Source organism: Chenopodium album, chromosome 4, assembly GCF_948465745.1.
Source record: "Chenopodium album chromosome 4, dcCheAlbu1.1, whole genome shotgun sequence".
Classification (NCBI taxonomy): domain Eukaryota; kingdom Viridiplantae; phylum Streptophyta; class Magnoliopsida; order Caryophyllales; family Amaranthaceae; genus Chenopodium; species Chenopodium album.
The window spans coordinates 8,336,390-8,353,798 of record NC_137837.1 but is presented as its reverse complement, the minus strand read 5'-3'; the positions used below and the strand labels follow the sequence as shown (position 1 = coordinate 8,353,798).

General features: G+C 33.6%; 1 protein-coding gene across 1 annotated transcript; it reads left to right on the top strand.

Annotated features, from left to right (window-relative positions):
- Positions 1 to 4,168: 4,168 nt before the first annotated feature.
- On the top strand, positions 4,169 to 17,220 carry LOC145628825 (long chain acyl-CoA synthetase 7, peroxisomal-like). Its single transcript, XM_081681238.1, has 23 exons — positions 4,169 to 4,452; positions 6,422 to 6,482; positions 6,640 to 6,717; positions 6,814 to 6,885; positions 6,991 to 7,072; positions 7,345 to 7,450; positions 7,552 to 7,628; positions 9,219 to 9,263; positions 9,352 to 9,438; positions 9,950 to 10,039; positions 10,112 to 10,191; positions 10,276 to 10,369; positions 10,543 to 10,631; positions 10,710 to 10,798; positions 11,882 to 12,011; positions 12,134 to 12,252; positions 12,582 to 12,705; positions 12,796 to 12,882; positions 15,084 to 15,187; positions 15,272 to 15,357; positions 16,131 to 16,217; positions 16,300 to 16,386; positions 16,741 to 17,220. Exons 1-23 carry the CDS (start codon positions 4,332 to 4,334, stop codon positions 16,831 to 16,833), a joined length of 2,088 nt encoding a protein of 695 aa, XP_081537364.1. The 5' UTR covers positions 4,169 to 4,331; the 3' UTR covers positions 16,834 to 17,220.
- The last annotated feature ends 189 nt before the right edge of the window (positions 17,221 to 17,409 follow it).

Sequence of the window (17,409 nt, the reverse complement as noted above, 5' to 3'; positions counted from 1 at the left end):
AAATTGCAGCCCAATTCAAATTTTTGATCGATTTACATGTCGAAAAATCTTCGTTGAAGGTTTTAACTTTTAAGGGCCATTTTAGTCCTTAGGGTTCCTAACTGTGCTCGGAATTAGCAAAAAAATGACGTGTCTCATTTTTATAGTTTTCCACAAATCGATATATTTTTGTTACGCAAAACGAGGCACTTATGTTATTTTTTTGCTAATTTCGAGCTCAATTCGTTTCCTTAAGGCCTAAAATGGCCCCTAAAACCTTAACCGAAATTTTTTCGACATGTAAATCGATGTAAAAGTTGAATTGGGCTGCAATTTGCAAAAAAAAAAAATTTAAATGGTTGCAATTTGCAAAATACGAACTATAAATATCTGCAATTTGCAAATTTTCCCAAAATAAATACTCGTAAAATTGCCTCAAAAAAAATACTCGTAAAATATAAATACTTTTTTTTTTGGTGAAAATAAAATGTAAATACTTTAGCACACAAGGAGTATAATTTTAAAAAAAAAAAAGTTATAGAGACATAGAGTAATACTCCCTCCGTTTTTAAATAGAGTACTTGTTTTATTTCTCAGTTTTTGGAAAAATTGGAGAAATTAATAAAATATAAAGGTAGTGGGTTGGTGAAAGAATTAAATTAAAAATGTAAAAAGCAAAAGTAGTGGAGATTCGGAGGAGAAAGAATATGAAAATAATAAAATATTATTTATGTTGGATCCACTGGTTGAGAGAAATGAATTAATTATTGGAAAAGCTTTCTAAATAAAGAAATGGAGCAAATATTTAAAAATAGCCGCAAAAGGAAAGTGAAACAAGTATTTAAAAACAGCCGCATAAGGAAAGTGAAACAAGTATTTAAAAACGGAAGGAGTATAAAAATAAAATGAAAATAATAAACATATCATAGCTTGCAGTTGCTCCTTTTGTTTCAAAATAATTATTCAATTTTTGACTTGGACACAATGTCAATGTAGATTTTTGATCAATATTATATTTTAAAATCAACAAGTATAAATTATAAAAGTTGATATTCATAAACCATAAATTGTGACAATTTACTCTTTTTAAAAAAACTGTGACAATTTACACGGACAACATTACTACTTTTTTTTTTCTTATGTAAATTATTAACATCAAAGTAGATTATGCAAATGGGTTGATCTGAAACTTGCAGGTTAACGATGGGGTGATTAAAAAGGTCTAAGACATCGGCATTCCTAACGGCGTCTAGTGTCACGTAAACCCCCTCACTACGCCACATCACCCACTCAAACTACTCATTACGCCACGTAGCTCTCATTCTATTTGTTTTTGTTTTTGTTTTTTTTAAAAAGTCCTAATAAAGGACACTAAATTTCATTAATATAAGCCATACGACATCTACAATTGACAATGAACGATAATGAAAACGAATTTAACAAAATCAAACAAAAATTAATCGGGGGAGGGCTAAGAATCCAAATACATAAATGTAACAATTCATCATATTATCGATTCCTTGTATCATACAACTTTTTGAGTGGATCCGTTGTCGTTTCACAATTTTGTGAGAAAATAAATTCTTGTGTTGATTCCGTAACCCGAATCCGAGCCATAATCAATAGTAGCCCCGCACAACCGGAGACCAAATTAATTAAGCACAAATAAAACCTTGTATTTCGAAGGAGTACGAAAAACCTTGTCTTTCAAAGGAGATCGAAAAAACCTTGTCTTTCGAAGGAGATAAACCATTTATTTCGAGGGAGACATTATTGTAACGTAAAACAGAAGGCTTAAAAAAAAATAAAGATTGGGTCTTTCTATCAGTAAAATCCGATGAAAGCCCCTTTAAAATTGACAATGAAGACTAGGTTTAGGAGAGAGAAGAGAGAAGAGAGAAAAGGAGGCTAGGATTTAGAATTAATGCATTTATTCATTCTATTTGTTTTTCATTGCATGTCATGCACTCATCATAATATTAAAAAAATAAAAAATTCTCCACAAGATTTGAACACGTAATCTCTAAGTCTAGAACTAAGTTTGTTACCACTAAGTAAGCTATGTGATTTTTTATGTAATTTTTTGAATACAATATATTAATAAGTAGGAAATGACAATATGAGCAACAAATTTAATACAAGAAATTAAAATTGAATCATAAATTACAATGTATATTCATAATCAGTTCCATGTAATAACCCAGGGCATCGCCCTACCCAAAAACTAATTTAGGATTAAATGCAACTAATGTTGATACTATAATAGCAAATCCAATTGTTGTAGTTGAAGAGTAGTTTGTGATTTTTAAAACTATTTCTTTTGCTTTTGCAAGTCAATGATTGAACTATAAATGTCTTTTAGAGGTAGCAATCAGATCGTTTGAATTGGGTGTAGTCAAATCATGTTTAGTTCAAGTCTTGTTCGGGTAATAGATTAGTTTGGAATGCGTTGGGGTTCATTTTAAGGGTTTATTAATGGAATATATGTGTGTTAATAAAACATTTTATGTTAAAAAAAATATATATTGGGCCAGCCCAAATTAGAGTACTTGTAAACCGTAGGTCATGTAATCAAACATTAGTCAATTTTACCAAATTATGATGTAGATCCAAAGCTTATTAAGTGACTTAGACTCTTTATGTGAACTGATTGTGGTGTAAGAAAGCGTAGAAAATATAATAGAGATGGGCAAGTGTAAGAAAATACAAATAAGAGCAAGATTAACGCAATCTCATCTTAAGACTTTAATCCATTGCCACATTAGCTTTTTAGATTAATTTTTTTTTCTTCTAATTTATAATTATGTTAAGACTCCTTAAGACTCGATAAAATTTATGTCTTCAATCGCTCAGACTCATTTTTTACATATAAATTAAATTATTAAAGTTTTTTTTAAAAAAAATAAAATAAAATTAAGTGTTTAATTGAGTCTGATGAAGTTAAGTCTTGAATTTTCAAGACTCCACCTCAGATTTTATTAAGACCATACTTCATAAATGCTTAAAAATAATAGAGTCTCGTCTTAAGACCGCAAAATTAGAAAATGATGATGTCATCTAGAATCTTAAGACCTAGGGGTAATCTTGACCTAACGTAAATAAACTATGGGAAGGAGTAGTAATTAGTAAAGTATATGTTTGTTAAATGAATAAAGTGAAAGTTTTTACATAATCTGCTTTTAAAATCAAGATTATGGTTCAAATTATTTGAAATGAAAGGTGGTTATATCATAAAATAAAAGTAGTAGGTCGAGTCGGGTAAAACATACGGTCTTCCAATATATAAACTCAAAACACTATGAGGACTTTATTGTCTTCATCTTAATTATCTGTTTCCGTTAAAATTATATCATACCAGAAAAATGCAAATCAATTCAGAAAAATAGTATAAAGATAACACTTCAAATCAAATCCAAATTAAACTAGAGAGATGCATATCATATCACATAAGACTAAATCATAAATAATTCAAGTCAAAATACCATAAATTAGATAAAGAGAACAAAGTTTACCAATGAAATTATTTAAGAAGTTTTATTTATATTTTTTTGAATACACATTGATATTTTTACTTGCTATTACATTAATAACAACTTAGCTTTACATATCATATCCAAAATAAATAAATAATGATAATAAATTTATTTCAACCCACCTATAATAAAGAAAGTAAATTGTTAAATGGTACAAAAAAAATTTACTCAAGTCACATAATTATATTTGCAAATTAATTATTAGCTTAAAATTATTGTACTCTCTCTCTCTCTCTCTCTCACCCTCCTCCCTTTCTCACACCAATTGCAAGTCACACCAACCACAATACCCTACAAAAATAGGCTACTTTACCAAATAAAGTTGGTTAATGGAGTATGCATTATATTAATTAGGTTTTTGTATCTATTATCACAACAAAATTATTATGTTAAGGTGGTGAAAACTAAAAATCTTGCCAAATTTATTAGTGGACATTAGACAAAGATGGTTAGTAAGTAATTAAGGTCATTTCAATCTCAGCTAAAATTTTCATCACCAAGGAAAAAAAAAAAGAAAAAAAAAATGAAAACATGACAAAAAATCAATAATTCCAACTTTTATTTTTCCTTATCCGTGATTTTGGACTTTTTATTTGGGCATGATTATCTATTGATTATATTAGACATCACCCCCTTTGAATAGCGTGCCCCAAATTCTCATCTTTCCTCCTTACCCTCAAATTCTCTGATCTGATCAATATTATTACTATTATTGCACTAAAATTCATAGTTTAAACAAAATCAAATCAGAAATTAAAAGCATTAAAAATTTCAATCTTTACAATCACCCAGTTGCAGAAAAGCTTCAAAACAGCATCAATGGAGGCTCCTGCTCAACGTCGGTTGCAAGCTATTCAATCCCACCTTCTTCCTCTTTCCATTGACGATGATCCAAACTCTATTATCACCCGCAGTCAAACTGCTGGAGAATTTTACCTTGGTTTCTCTCTCTTCTCTTGTTTTCTCTCATTCTAATTTGATCTACCATAGTATTTAATGAATTATGAATGTATATATTTATGTGGGTGCATTGAAAGTTGCAATCTTTTTTTGTTGGGAGAAAAGGGTTTCCATACCCTTTTGAAGTATTCTGTTAATCAGTCAGTTAATGGAGTTGAATAAACTGGGCCCCCTTTTTTAGAGGTTCATGGATGATTGATTGGATCGTGTGATAGGGTTTTTTTTTCACTGTATGTTAAAATAAGTATTTGGAAAGTGAAAGAGGGGAGAATTTGTGTTGTTAAGATTCTTGATATGTTGGTTGTCCCTAATTGGGTTAAATTGTTTTTGGGATTTTCTGATGATGGTTTGTTAGGTTACTTTTTCTGGGGTTTCTGGAATTTGGCTTTTACTAGTAGTTTCTGGGAATTTGCTTTACTTATTGTTTGGAATATGTGCTTTGTGATTGATTACCGTTAATTGGCTAGCTTTATGCCTTTTTTCAAGATACCAATAACAATGTGTCATGGACTAATTGTTCTGAGTTGAATATGTACTGCCCGTTTATTGGGAATTTCAGATGGGAATCGAAAGAAAAGTTAATGAATAGTAATTTTTTTGTAATTTATATGATTTGGTCCTTTTGGAAATTTGAAAATGACTCTATGTTGAAGCATCTTACAAGGAGAGCTTATTACATTTAAGCTTTTACAAGTATGTTTTAATTATTAAAACATCATCCAATCTATGGTTAAAGTTTTAGCATATGTATTGGCTCAATTTACATTTGTACAGTTGGTTAAGCTTCTTTTTTTTCTTCTCTTCCCAATTTGACCTTCCTGTCAAAAGCCTTTTCTTCAAGCTTTTAGAAAGTTAGAACTTGAATATAGGTAGGGGAACGACGTCAGAGGATTTTCTTTCCATTGGCAGAGATTGGAATTATTAAGTGGCGAACAATGTGTTTATGACTGTTATGAGTTTTGATTCTGTTGGAAGATGTGGTTCAAGGCTTGATTTTGATTTTGCCAATGTCAGTTTATGGGGGTAGTGAAGTTCTTCAGTTAAGCAAATTATGATCTGGAATTTTAGTGGATAAGGGGATTCTCAGTGGCAAGTTTCACAGAGTATCATAAGAATCACAGAAAATGCAATACCTCATGTAGGATTAACTGGAACTCTGGAAGTTTGAATTTTGAACAATGTATTTTCATGGTGTTCACACAATGCCATTTCTTCACCTTAGATTAGAGATTTTGTTGGAATAGTACTTTAGTAGCAAAGTGTGGGATAGTTTATTCGTTACTAGTTGCCTAGGAGGAGTGGGCATGTTACCTGCTTTGGGGAAGCAGTTGTCTTATGGACTAAGGATGTTGTGGGCTGTGGACGTCAATTGGCTTTGTACAATGCCTGTGCATAAGGTTCAATCAAATGGTTATGGAATTAAACTATTAAAGGAAGAATTTATGATGTATGGCCAAACAATTGTAGCCATATTTTTGGTTATAACCTATGTGATTTGGAAAGGCTAATAATGCTTCATATTATCAAATTCTGTTGTCAGTTGATCTTACCTCTGTACAATTTCATACAAGAACTATTTTCAGTATTATAAAGTCAAAGATCTTTGTGCTGGAAAATAAGACACATAGGTGACATAGCTGATGTCAGAGCTGAACATGTCATTACTAAGTTGAGGAGAGGAAATGAAGAATTTAAAAGGACTAGATTTAAATGATTCTAGTTTACAGATGCTTTTTAATGCAGTTAAAGATATTTGAATTTGAGATTTTTTTTTAATTGTCTTTTTAAGTTACAGAGATGTGTTACAACAAGTAAAATTGCTATTGACTACTGTCTTTCTTAATTTCATATTTATGTGATAATATACTCATACACAGGTACAGAAATATAGAATGTATCAGTTTATTGGGAATATGTGATCAAACAACCTTGTGTTTTCTACTTTGTAGGTGAAAAGTATAGTGCAGTCCTTCCTGAAAAGTTACAGACAGGAAAGTGGAATGTGTACAGGTAGGCTATCTTGTGTTGTGTTAGTTTTTTCTGTATATATCACTTCTGCTTTTTTTTTTTTTTTTTTTTTTTTTTTTTTCTGTGTATCTTCTTACCCCTGTGCTCATTTATTTATCTGTATTAACTGAGACATGGCTTTATCATACTTTTGAGGCAGGTCTGCTCGGTACCCTGTGAATCTTGTCACTAGATTCCCAAACCATCCAGAGATTGGGACATTGCATGAGAATTTTGTGTGAGACTCTTTCATATATTTGTTTGTGGCACGTTACGTATTATTTAGAGTAATCTTGCAGAACTAACACTATCTAATTGTGTAATGTTCATGCAGACATGCAGTTGACAGTTTCCCAGATTACAAATATTTGGGTACAAGGGTGCGTGTGGATGGAACAGTTGGAGAGTATGTTGACAGATTCAAACTGATCTCTCATACTGGCTTGTGCCAGTAGGTTTATATACACCATAACAATTATGTCTGATCATATTTTTCTGTCTAATTCTAAAGGTACAAATGGATGACTTATGGAGAAGTTAGCAATGCTCGGTCTGCTGTAGGATCTGCTCTTCAGAACTATGGTCTGTCAAAAGTGAGTTTTCCTATCACCCCCAACTCTACTTGAGTCCTAAAGTTTACCAGAATTACAAATTGTGGGAAAGAACTTAAGGGCTCTGCCAAATTCTTCTGGAACTTTGTCAATGCATTGATTGTGCTTCATTCATTATTATTACCTGATCCTCAAATTTCATACTTGAGCTGTGAATTTTTCTGCCTAGTCATCTGATCTACCCTTTGAATTTTATTTCTACTATATTACACATTTATACCCATAAGTAACTGTTGGCTGTCCATTTCCTACAGGGCATGAGCGTGGGACTTTATTTTATCAATAGACCAGAATGGGTGGTTGTGGATCATGCCTGCTCAGCTTATTCATATATTTCAGTTCCTTTGTATGATACACTTGGTATTTACCTCCTCAATCTGTAATTCTGTATGCTTCTAGAATGGTTTTACATTATTCACTCTTTCTTGGATTCTGATATTTGTTTGCTGAACCACCTTCAGGTCCAGATGCTGTTAAGTATATTGTTAATCATGCAGATGTGCAGGCCATCTTTTGTGTTCCAGAAACATTGAATTCTGTGAGTCTTCTTTCTGAGTTCTTGCCCACCATTTTGTGCTGACTGCAATGTAGTGACATGAAGCAGAAAGAGATTTGGGGCTAAGGTATCTAGGAGAAATAGTGCACACTGCACAGGAGTCCCTGTACAATGAAGAAAACTTAAAGTTGAGTTAAGGTGCCAAATTGGTGTACTAGTTAAATGAGAAGATAATAATTCTGGCAGCTTAGGATTTTATACCCTTGAAAATTTCTTAAAGGGAATGAAAAATCACCCTAGGGTCATAACGTGAAGGGATTTTCTATTTTTATAAACTAATAAGCTGGTGAGCTCTGGAGTTGTTTTATATCCATGGTATCAGGGACAAATAATAGTTATGTAAAAGTTTTGTGTAGAACGGACTCGCGTGAGTCCGGTCATACAAACAAGAAAAAAATTGAAGAATAAAAATCTTAATGGTCAAAAATTAGATAATAATAGTCAGATAATAGATTATAATGGTCAGAAATTAGATTATAATGGTCATAAATTAGATAATAATGGTTAGATATTAGATTATAATGGTCAGAAATTAGATAATAATAGTCCGATATTACATTATAATGGTCAGAAATTAGATTATAATGGTCAGAAATTAGAATATAAAAATCAGATTTTAGATAATATTGATAGGTATTAGATAATATTGGTCAGGTAAAAAAAAAAACCAAACACCCATCCTATCAACTCCTCCCCTGTAGTACCGTCCACCACTCACTGAAGAAATCAAAGAAGAAGGAACTGGCACTGTTAGATAAGGTACTGAAATTGCTTGGAGTAAGATAAAAGTATTACCAGGAAAAGAAGAGTCTTGGAAAATCTTGAGGAATTATGTGTAGAAGCTAGACTATTGAAGTCGTTAGACCATGAAAACATTACGAAGGCTTCCATTATTGGATTGACGATGACCAGAAAGTCGTCAACATGATTACTGAGTATTGTTCTTCCGTAAATCTGACAGACTACAGAGAGATAATCTTGTAAGAAATACGATGATCAAGAATTGGTGTAGACAGATTTTAAGCGCGTTACATTATTTTCATAGTCATAAAACCGGACTCACGTGAGTCCGGTCTACGCAAAACCTTCTAAATTGTTATAGGAGGGAGTGAGGGACTTTTTCTTTTTTTTTAGAAAGTAGAAAATCTCAACCTACTTAAAGAAAAGATAACTTATTTTAAAAAAAAAATGAAAGATGGGATGGGGGCGGGGCAAGGAAGCTTTGTTCTTGGCCAATATAAGCTTTTTGCTGGCAAGCATGAGAATTTATTAAGATTGACTAGCTTTGTTACTGATCAGTAATTATATGTTGTATTTATAGCAATTACTATTCTTGGTTGTTTTTCAAAATTGTGATAAAATTTGAAGCAATGACAATTAACTATTACCGTGATTTATTATCGGTTTGTTGTTAAATTGTTACCAGATTAAGGGATGTGCTTATCTGTGTTTTTGTGAGGAATATTTTATGAGTTCCTTGGCTTCAGTGCTTCTTTGTTCTTTTTGAAATTACAAAACTTTGCTTCCAGCATTTCATGAATACAGATATTTACGTTCTGCTTGTTGATGCAGTTGTTGAGCTTTTTGTCAGAGATTCCAACTGTGCGTGTTATAGTGGTATGTTCTTACTTGTTCTTTGTATACAACATGTTGTATGATGAAGTTTGATTATATCTCAAGTTTTCATACCATGCAATCTTCACAGGTAGTAGGCGGGGTGGATGAGCACTTGCCCTCTCTTCCTCAGGCAGCAGGAGTTAAACTAGTATCTTATTCAAAGCTATTAAGTCAGGTAAAATCAATATATTTTTTGAGTAATTGCCTTTTTTGGTTTCTGAAATAATATGTCCAGTTGGACTTCTAATTTCTTTCCTTCTAATAAAATTATCCTATTCTTAAAAAAGGAAAATCAACTGTATGTGTAAAGGAAGTCTGGAAAATCTTCTTGAAGCATGTCTGTTATTCTTCCCTTGTATTTCAACTGGAACCAAATAATACACCATTCTTTGGCTTCGAGTTGTAGTGGTTTCTTGTAAAGGGCTCTTTATATATAATCCGCTGTTTTTAATTTCCTCGCTGTTATTGTGGGGTAGGCCTCCTTATGTCCAATTTCACTTACTGCACTTGGTCAATTAGAGACCTTGGGGCAACTGTGATCTTCTAAAAAGTTTGTTACATGATCTGCTGACTCCTTAGGTTTCTGTGATCCTTTTTGATTAAAATGGCGACATGCTTCTTTTTCCGATCTATCTAAAGACTGATTAGCATAGTGTATGTGTTTATTGATGAATGTATCTTTTCAGGGCCGAGCTAAAATTCAACCATTTTCCCCTCCTACCCCGGATGATGTTGCCACAATATGTTATACTAGTGGTACAACTGGTACTCCAAAGGTACAAATTATCCTCTCCTTCTGATGAAACTTTATATTTTATTAATGGCTTATATCTGGGTTCATCTTGAAGGGAGTTGTATTGACACACGGAAATTTAATTGCAAATACTGCTGGTGTGAGCACTAATGTCAACTTTTGCTCCTCTGATGTGTAAGTAAATGAAATAGTTCTGCAGAATTTCCTAATAATTATCCTCTCGCACTTTTATGTTTGTTAACTTGCTAAATTTGGCAGCTATATATCCTATCTTCCATTGGCACACATTTATGAACGAGCCAACCAAATCTTGGTAGCCTACAATGGCTGTGCTGTTGGCTTTTATCAAGGGGTACTTGACAAAACTTGTTATTTCATATTATTGTGGAATGTTGGATAATGCTTTTTCTGTTCTTTCTCCTGATTATGGCCCTTTTTTCCAGTGATATATTTCGATGAACTTTTGGCTTTCTTGTCAAAATTTTGATATAGGGGCTGTTATGTCCTTTGTTTTTTTTCCTCTAGGACAACTTGAAACTGATGGATGATCTGCTGGCATTGCGACCAACCATTTTTTGTAGTGTTCCTCGGCTCTACAACAGAATATATGCTGGGTAAATTAGAGTTGACTTCCATTTAGAATTCTAACATTGGGCTTGTATGTGGACTCTGACATAGTGTTTGTGTTTTAGAATTATCAACGCTGTAAAGACTTCTGGGGCTCTGAAAGAAAAGCTTTTCAACGTTGCCTATAACTCAAAGAAGCAAGCAATAATAAATGGTATTGAGAACCAGCCCCTGCATTTTCTTTCCTTCCCCATTATCTTGCATTATCCTGTATGATACATTGACTGATACCTATGTGTTTGTCTATGGGTGTATCACTTGTGTAATAATACCATTTGTAAGATGTTAGGATTTTCCAAAAGAAAAAACAACTTTAGACAAGATATGAACAAATCAAAGGCATAAAAAAATATCAACATTGACAAACACGATTTTATGTGGAAAACCTCTCCCTTGCCAAAAGAGAGCAGAAATCACACTAAAATACCTTGAGCATTAACTCCCACTAGCGATCTCTCAATTCACCAAAAAATTACAAATCTCTCATTTAGCTGGGCTCTCAGGGTTTTTGTAACTCTCTCGTATTATGCAATAGACTAACCTAAGGAGGGGCAATATTGGTAGTCTAGTATTATTAGGTTATAGTCTTTAGCTTTAGTATTAATAGAGAGAGGGAGGAAAGGGAAATATAGGCAGAAATTTGTATTGAAAACCTTAGAGAGTTATGGTCTCAAGCCATTGTTAGAGAGTTATAGCCTCAAGTTATTTTGAGAATAATATCCTAAAGCTATTAAACCTATCATTTTGTAAACCTTTTGCCATTTCCAATCGATATTCAAGCTTCCATCTCTATTATTTTGTCTGTTTCTTACCTGCTTCACTTTGTAGCATCTTCATACTTGATCCGTAACCCGAAACCGACATGTCTTGGACCTAACATTTTGTGCTAGGCTTGCGAACTAACCTAAGATATGATCATTTAGGGATGGTCTGGGTTTGAGAAGGTAGAAGTGAATGTAAATTTTGCAAGTGACCTAAAAACATTCTTGAGACGGTAGGTGACTATTTGATCTTTGATCCTCCCCGCCCTTAACTCCTTGACCAGAGAAAAGGTTAAAAAAAGTTTGGCGATGAAGTAAATATTGCATCTCTTTCTTTTTTTGTAGTAGATGGTGGTATCTTATTATTCTCTTGATCTGATAATAGTGCCTTTAAGTAAGCGTATCCAATTGTCGGAAGCATATGATTTGTAGTGTTACTTGTTTATCTTCGTACTTATTCAGATGCTATATTTCAGGGAAAAATCCGTCGCAAATCTGGGACAAGCTAGTATTCAATAAAATTAAGGCCAAGCTTGGTGGCAGAGTTCGCTTAATGGCTTCTGGCGCTTCACCATTATCCTCTGACGTCATGGACTTTCTGAAAGTGTAAGTTAATCATGAAATGATATAGTCATGCTTATTGAAGTTCTTTATTTAAAGCAATCTTTAGTGTTGATTATAGCAAATATGGTATTTTGGCGTTAATGTGTGCATCTCTTTAATAATAGGTGCTTTGGTTGCCGAGTACTTGAAGGATATGGTATGACTGAGACCTCCTGTGTCATAAGCTCAATGGATGCAGATGACAACATGTCAGGTCATGTTGGTTCCCCTAATCCTGCTTGCGGTAAGTGCACTTTTGCTCGAATGACATGAAGTAATATTAGGTATATTGGCTGCTAGAAATTAATCTTGACCACTTAGACTAATCAGCTATATGACCCCAAAAAAAAAAAAGGTTATCAGTTTGGCTTGTTCCAAACTGTCTTGTCTCTTCGTTTGTATCAGAGCTTTCTGGTGAACTCCAATTCATAGTGGAAAATTGCCAAATCCTTTCAAGTTTATGTCATTTTTTTGTTCATATTATTTTCCTGATAACATTTTTATGGCTTATTGCAAGTCATGCATTACAAGAAAAGTGATTATTTTTTGCTTTTAATGCAATTTCAATTCCAGAGGTGAAACTGGTTGATGTTCCTGAAATGAATTACACATCTGACGATCAGCCATATCCTCGTGGTGAAATATGTGTTCGGGGCCCCATTATTTTCAAAGGCTACTATAAAGATGAAGTGCAGACGTACTGAATTTCTTTTAATACTATTATTATTATTTTTTTATGTTCAGTCTTGTTACACTTAAGAAACCTGATTATCATTTTCTGTTCCAGGAGAGAAGTAATTGATGATGATGGTTGGCTTCACACTGGAGATATTGGGTTGTGGTTACCTGGAGGTCGCCTCAAGATCATAGACAGGTGAGTTGTGCTTAATTCAGAACATTGTCAATGACTTGGTAACCATGCACCTTTGATATCAAATAGCAGTTTAATTTGTTAAATCACCTGTAGAACTACTATAAAGAAGATAATTTAGGCCTTGCCCTTCAATTTGATACTCCCTCCGCCCCTAAATTTTAAATTAATATCTACTTGTTGCATGCAGACCAAGAAGAACGCAAAGTTAAAGGTTAAATTGGATTATATAATGTATCTAGCCATTCTATGTCCCTTAGTTTTGTTTGCTGACACATCTATCCACAATTAGTTTCCTGGTATCAGCCGTTTACTCTAGAACTAGCCTTTTTTATTTTTCCTTGCAACATTTGGTTAATGTGCGGAAATTAAAGAAAGTTGAAATATTGGGGTAGTGGTCCACGAACCCCATGTAATTAGCAAAAGAGATAAGAGAAATTTATATATTAGTAGAGATATCAACACATGCCATAACTGGATATTTTTTTTTTAGTAATACACAAGTTCCATGAAAATAACCAAAGGAAGAAATTCTAGAATTTTAGATCATTCCTGCCAGATTAAGACTTATTTATTACAGACTTTGGCAGACTAAGGGTTCTCTCTTGCAAATTATTAAAATCTCTGCCTTTTGGATATTCAGTCAAAGGATGTGAAGGATGCTAGACTGTGTTTGGAGATTTACTGGGGTTTTTTCTTGCACATCCTTTCTTATTTGCTTGAATCGACCATTTGACCACCTATGTATCCAGATATTCCAGTAGCAACCTCTATCTAAGAGGCAAAGGTCCCTCTTATGGTGAGAGCAATTGTGTGGATGTTAGCTTTGGGAAGATTTTTAACATGAATGATATGTTGGCTGGGGATGGCTATCCTCACCTAACGATTGCTTGCCTTGCTGAACTACTATTGAATCTTGTTCAAATATTTCCATCGCTGTGACATGGCCTGTGACCATTGGAGATGGCTCTTTGCGGTGTATAGAGTGGATTGGCTTTTTCTGTTGATACACAAGAGTGGTTACAGAACTACAGATTTCCTTTTATGGGTTAGGTATGGAAAAATAGAAGAAAACGCTTAGTGAATGTCTATGATAGCTATTTTGTAGAGTGTCTGGCTGGAACGGAATGCCCATGTTTCTGGAGTTGCTTTGTCCTGTGTGAATCATTAGAAGTAATGCTGTTGTGTCTCTATGGGCTTAGGCGGCTAGGGTTGTCAAAGATAATCTAGCCAAGAAGATAGAAAGGAACTAGGCTATTTTATAAATTTACTTTTGTTTTCTTGGTTAGGTTACCATGCCCTCGTGCTGTACAACTCTTCTATTGCTTTCGTAAAGCAGTTTTTCTCTTAAAAATTATGTTAAATTCGAAGCGCTCTGCCGTTATTGAGCATTGAATTCAGATCTCTAACTAAATGTGTGAGTCCAGCTGAAATAATGAAATAACATTAGAGCAGAGAGATGACAAGGTAGAATCTTAAACTCATGGATGGGAAACTTTACTAAGGTTGTGTTTGGTTCAAGCAAAAACACTATAAACTGTATAATAATTTAATTGGAAATCAGGTTTCAAATTTCAAATTTCTTTTATGGTTCTTTTATAGAAAGTAAGAGTGGAAAAAAGGGAAAATGGAGGGGAGGGAATGGAGAGGAGGGAATAGGGAGGAAATTACGTTATTCCTTCCTTGCAAAAGAAATATATATTCCATGTTGATGAAGTTTATAGTTTAAACGACCCATTTGCCAAATAAAAGGGAATCAAATATTCTGTTGTAAGCATTTATTACTCTTAATATGAGCATATATGCTTATGCTGCTTGTGTTTACGTATATGCCAAGTCCAGGAATCAAATCTCTGATAATCCCTTTTTTTTTTTTTTTTTTTTTTTTTGGGTTTACGTCTATTGGGAGGTAAAAAAATCCCTATTTACTCAGAATTGCAAAGGTTTCTTGGATTTGATAAATTGCTTACACCTACCTATATGGTGAATTTATTGTGATGATATTTAAATGTATTGTGTTGAGTTTTTGTTGATGATGGCTCCTTCTGTTTTACTGACTTAATGAAGAAATTAAAGGCTTAATATCCGACTTTGATATAGGTTTTTTTGGCGAGATAATTAACCTTTTTATTGCACTGGTCAGGCATTTTTTTTTCCAATTATGCTGTTGATATTTTTGATGAAATAATTTTTTCTTATGGCAGGAAAAAAAATATTTTCAAATTAGCTCAAGGAGAGTACATAGCACCAGAGAAAATTGAGAACGTATATGCCAAGTGCAGATTCGTAGCACAGTGCTTTGTATATGGTATGATCATACAAGGCACCGTTACTTTTAACCTCACTGTTATAATTTATTATTCTTATGCTTGAGTGCTTGACATTTTCACAGGTGACAGCTTAAATTCCTATTTGGTAGCAGTTGTCGCTGTCGAGCCAGATGCATTAAAGGATTGGGCTTCAGGGGAGGGCATCAAGGTAGTTTGTAATATGATTGTAGTTCCTGACATATTGCAATGCAAAGTTAGTGTTAATAAAACATATTTGCTTGACACCTAATTCTTTTAAAGTTTAAAAGAATTAGGTGTCAAGCTATGTTACTCAAACTCGTCACTTAACCTCAAATACCCGTGTCGGACCCTCGACACTCGGACATGGGTATGACACTTGGATACTTCATTTTAGTTCAAAATGATAGAAATTTTTCACAAGCCGAGTCGGACACTTGGACAAGTACCTGTGTCGGACATGGGTATTTGACTATCCGGGTCCGAGTAACATAGTTTTAAATCATCTTAAAGTGCTGGGCTGTAAGCCTGTAAACATATCCTGAACTTAACTTTATCATGATCAATATGCTCTTTTAGGGTATTTGATTCCTGGATCTGAGTAGCCATTGCTGATTTGAGGTGATGTAAAAGATTTAGACTAGTGTGAAACATGGTAAATTATTTACATTTTATGGATGCCTTTCCAGGAGGCTACATAAGAGCTCCTGTTTGTATCCAGGCTCTCTTAGAAATAGAAGAATGGGAAAAGTACCAAATTACTCAAATTTGTTGGTTTGTTATTTACATTTGTATTTGCACAATATTGGTGATTATACTTGTACCATCTTATATTTTATCAATGTGCTCTCTCAAGGTCCATAAAGTGCTATGGATCGTGTTTTTTGGTTGATATGTAAGGCAGCTGATAGTCCTGATACTAGTTTATATCTGTTAATGGTAATTTGAATTGCATGGATGCAGTATGAGGATCTAGGACAGCTGTGTAGACATCCAAGAGCAAAGGCTGCAGTTCTTGCTGATATGGATGCTTTGGGAAGAGAGGCTGGGGTAAGTACTTCCATGGACTCCTGGTTTATTTTATTCAACCTTGCAGTTCGACCCTTTTCTAACTTCTCTTGATGGCTTTCAGTTGAGAGGGTTTGAATTCGTGAAAGCTGTGACCTTGGTACCGGAACCATTTACCGTCGAAAACGGTCTTCTTACTCCAACACTGAAGGTTATTTTCTTCTCCCCTTTCACGTGTTTGTTACTGTAAAAGTAGGAGTCTTTTCACATGTTCTGATTGTCGTTTTGAGTTTTGAGACTCACTCCTACTCTTAAGTAAAGATAATAAACGGTTGACATTATGCATATTGGAAAGCATGAATTTAGAAGTGTAGGATCTAAAACTAGACAGGAAGTACATATATTCTTGCCTGCTCATAAGCTATTGGATCAAACTTAGTATGAATCGTCTTTAAAGTTGAGTTCACTCAAACTATATTCATTACATAACCACCCATACATATAATGCTGAGTGAGTTCTTCACTTGTCTAACAAAGTTCATATCCTTCTCAAACTTTTTGACAGGTAAAGAGGCCTCAAGCTAAGGTCTACTTTGAGAAAGAAATAGGAGAAATGTACGCACTACTTTCGAAAGCTGACCCAACGAGCAAATTGTGATGAAATTTGGTCCGTGAAAGAAGTTTAAGGTAACAGTCCATTGGGAATAACTCGAGGCCAACATCCGGTCGTTTGTCAAGGGATAATGAGGGAAGATTTGCTTGTAATCTCTCTGATTCTGCTAGTATTAGTATTTGTGTTAACCTAGCAGGATTATTATTAATTTATTTATTATTTTGGGGATCATTTTTGCTCTAAAAATAGAAAAAAAAGAAATGTCTATATATATTTAGTATATTAGCAGGTTTTTGGAAGGTGGCTGACTGTGCCTGCTATTTGTAATTTTATATTACTCCATAGCTTGGTATATGATGCACACTTGCTGTAATACGAATATACGATGCATATTGTAAAATTCTGTTAAAATAAACTGTACATGGTTATACATATTGAATATTACAGTACATCTCGTCTTACGTTATAATTAAAATTAAAGCCCATGTGTTGCACGGATATTACTCGATTTCCATGTAAAGGTATTTTGTTCTAAAATCTAATCACCTGTTTTTGTTAATGTTTTTATATTCTGTCTTCTATACTATATTTACTTTTTGATTTAAACAACACTAAGATCAG

Coding starts and splice junctions, on each gene's coding strand:
- LOC145628825 (XM_081681238.1), top strand. CDS start 4,332: ATGGAGGCTCCTGCTCAACGTCGGTTGCAAGCTATTCAATCCCACCTT. Junction 12,706..12,795: donor TATAAAGATGAAGTGCAGAC/GTACTGAATTTC, acceptor TTTCTGTTCCAG/GAGAGAAGTAATTGATGATG. Junction 12,883..15,083: donor CGCCTCAAGATCATAGACAG/GTGAGTTGTGCT, acceptor TTCTTATGGCAG/GAAAAAAAATATTTTCAAAT.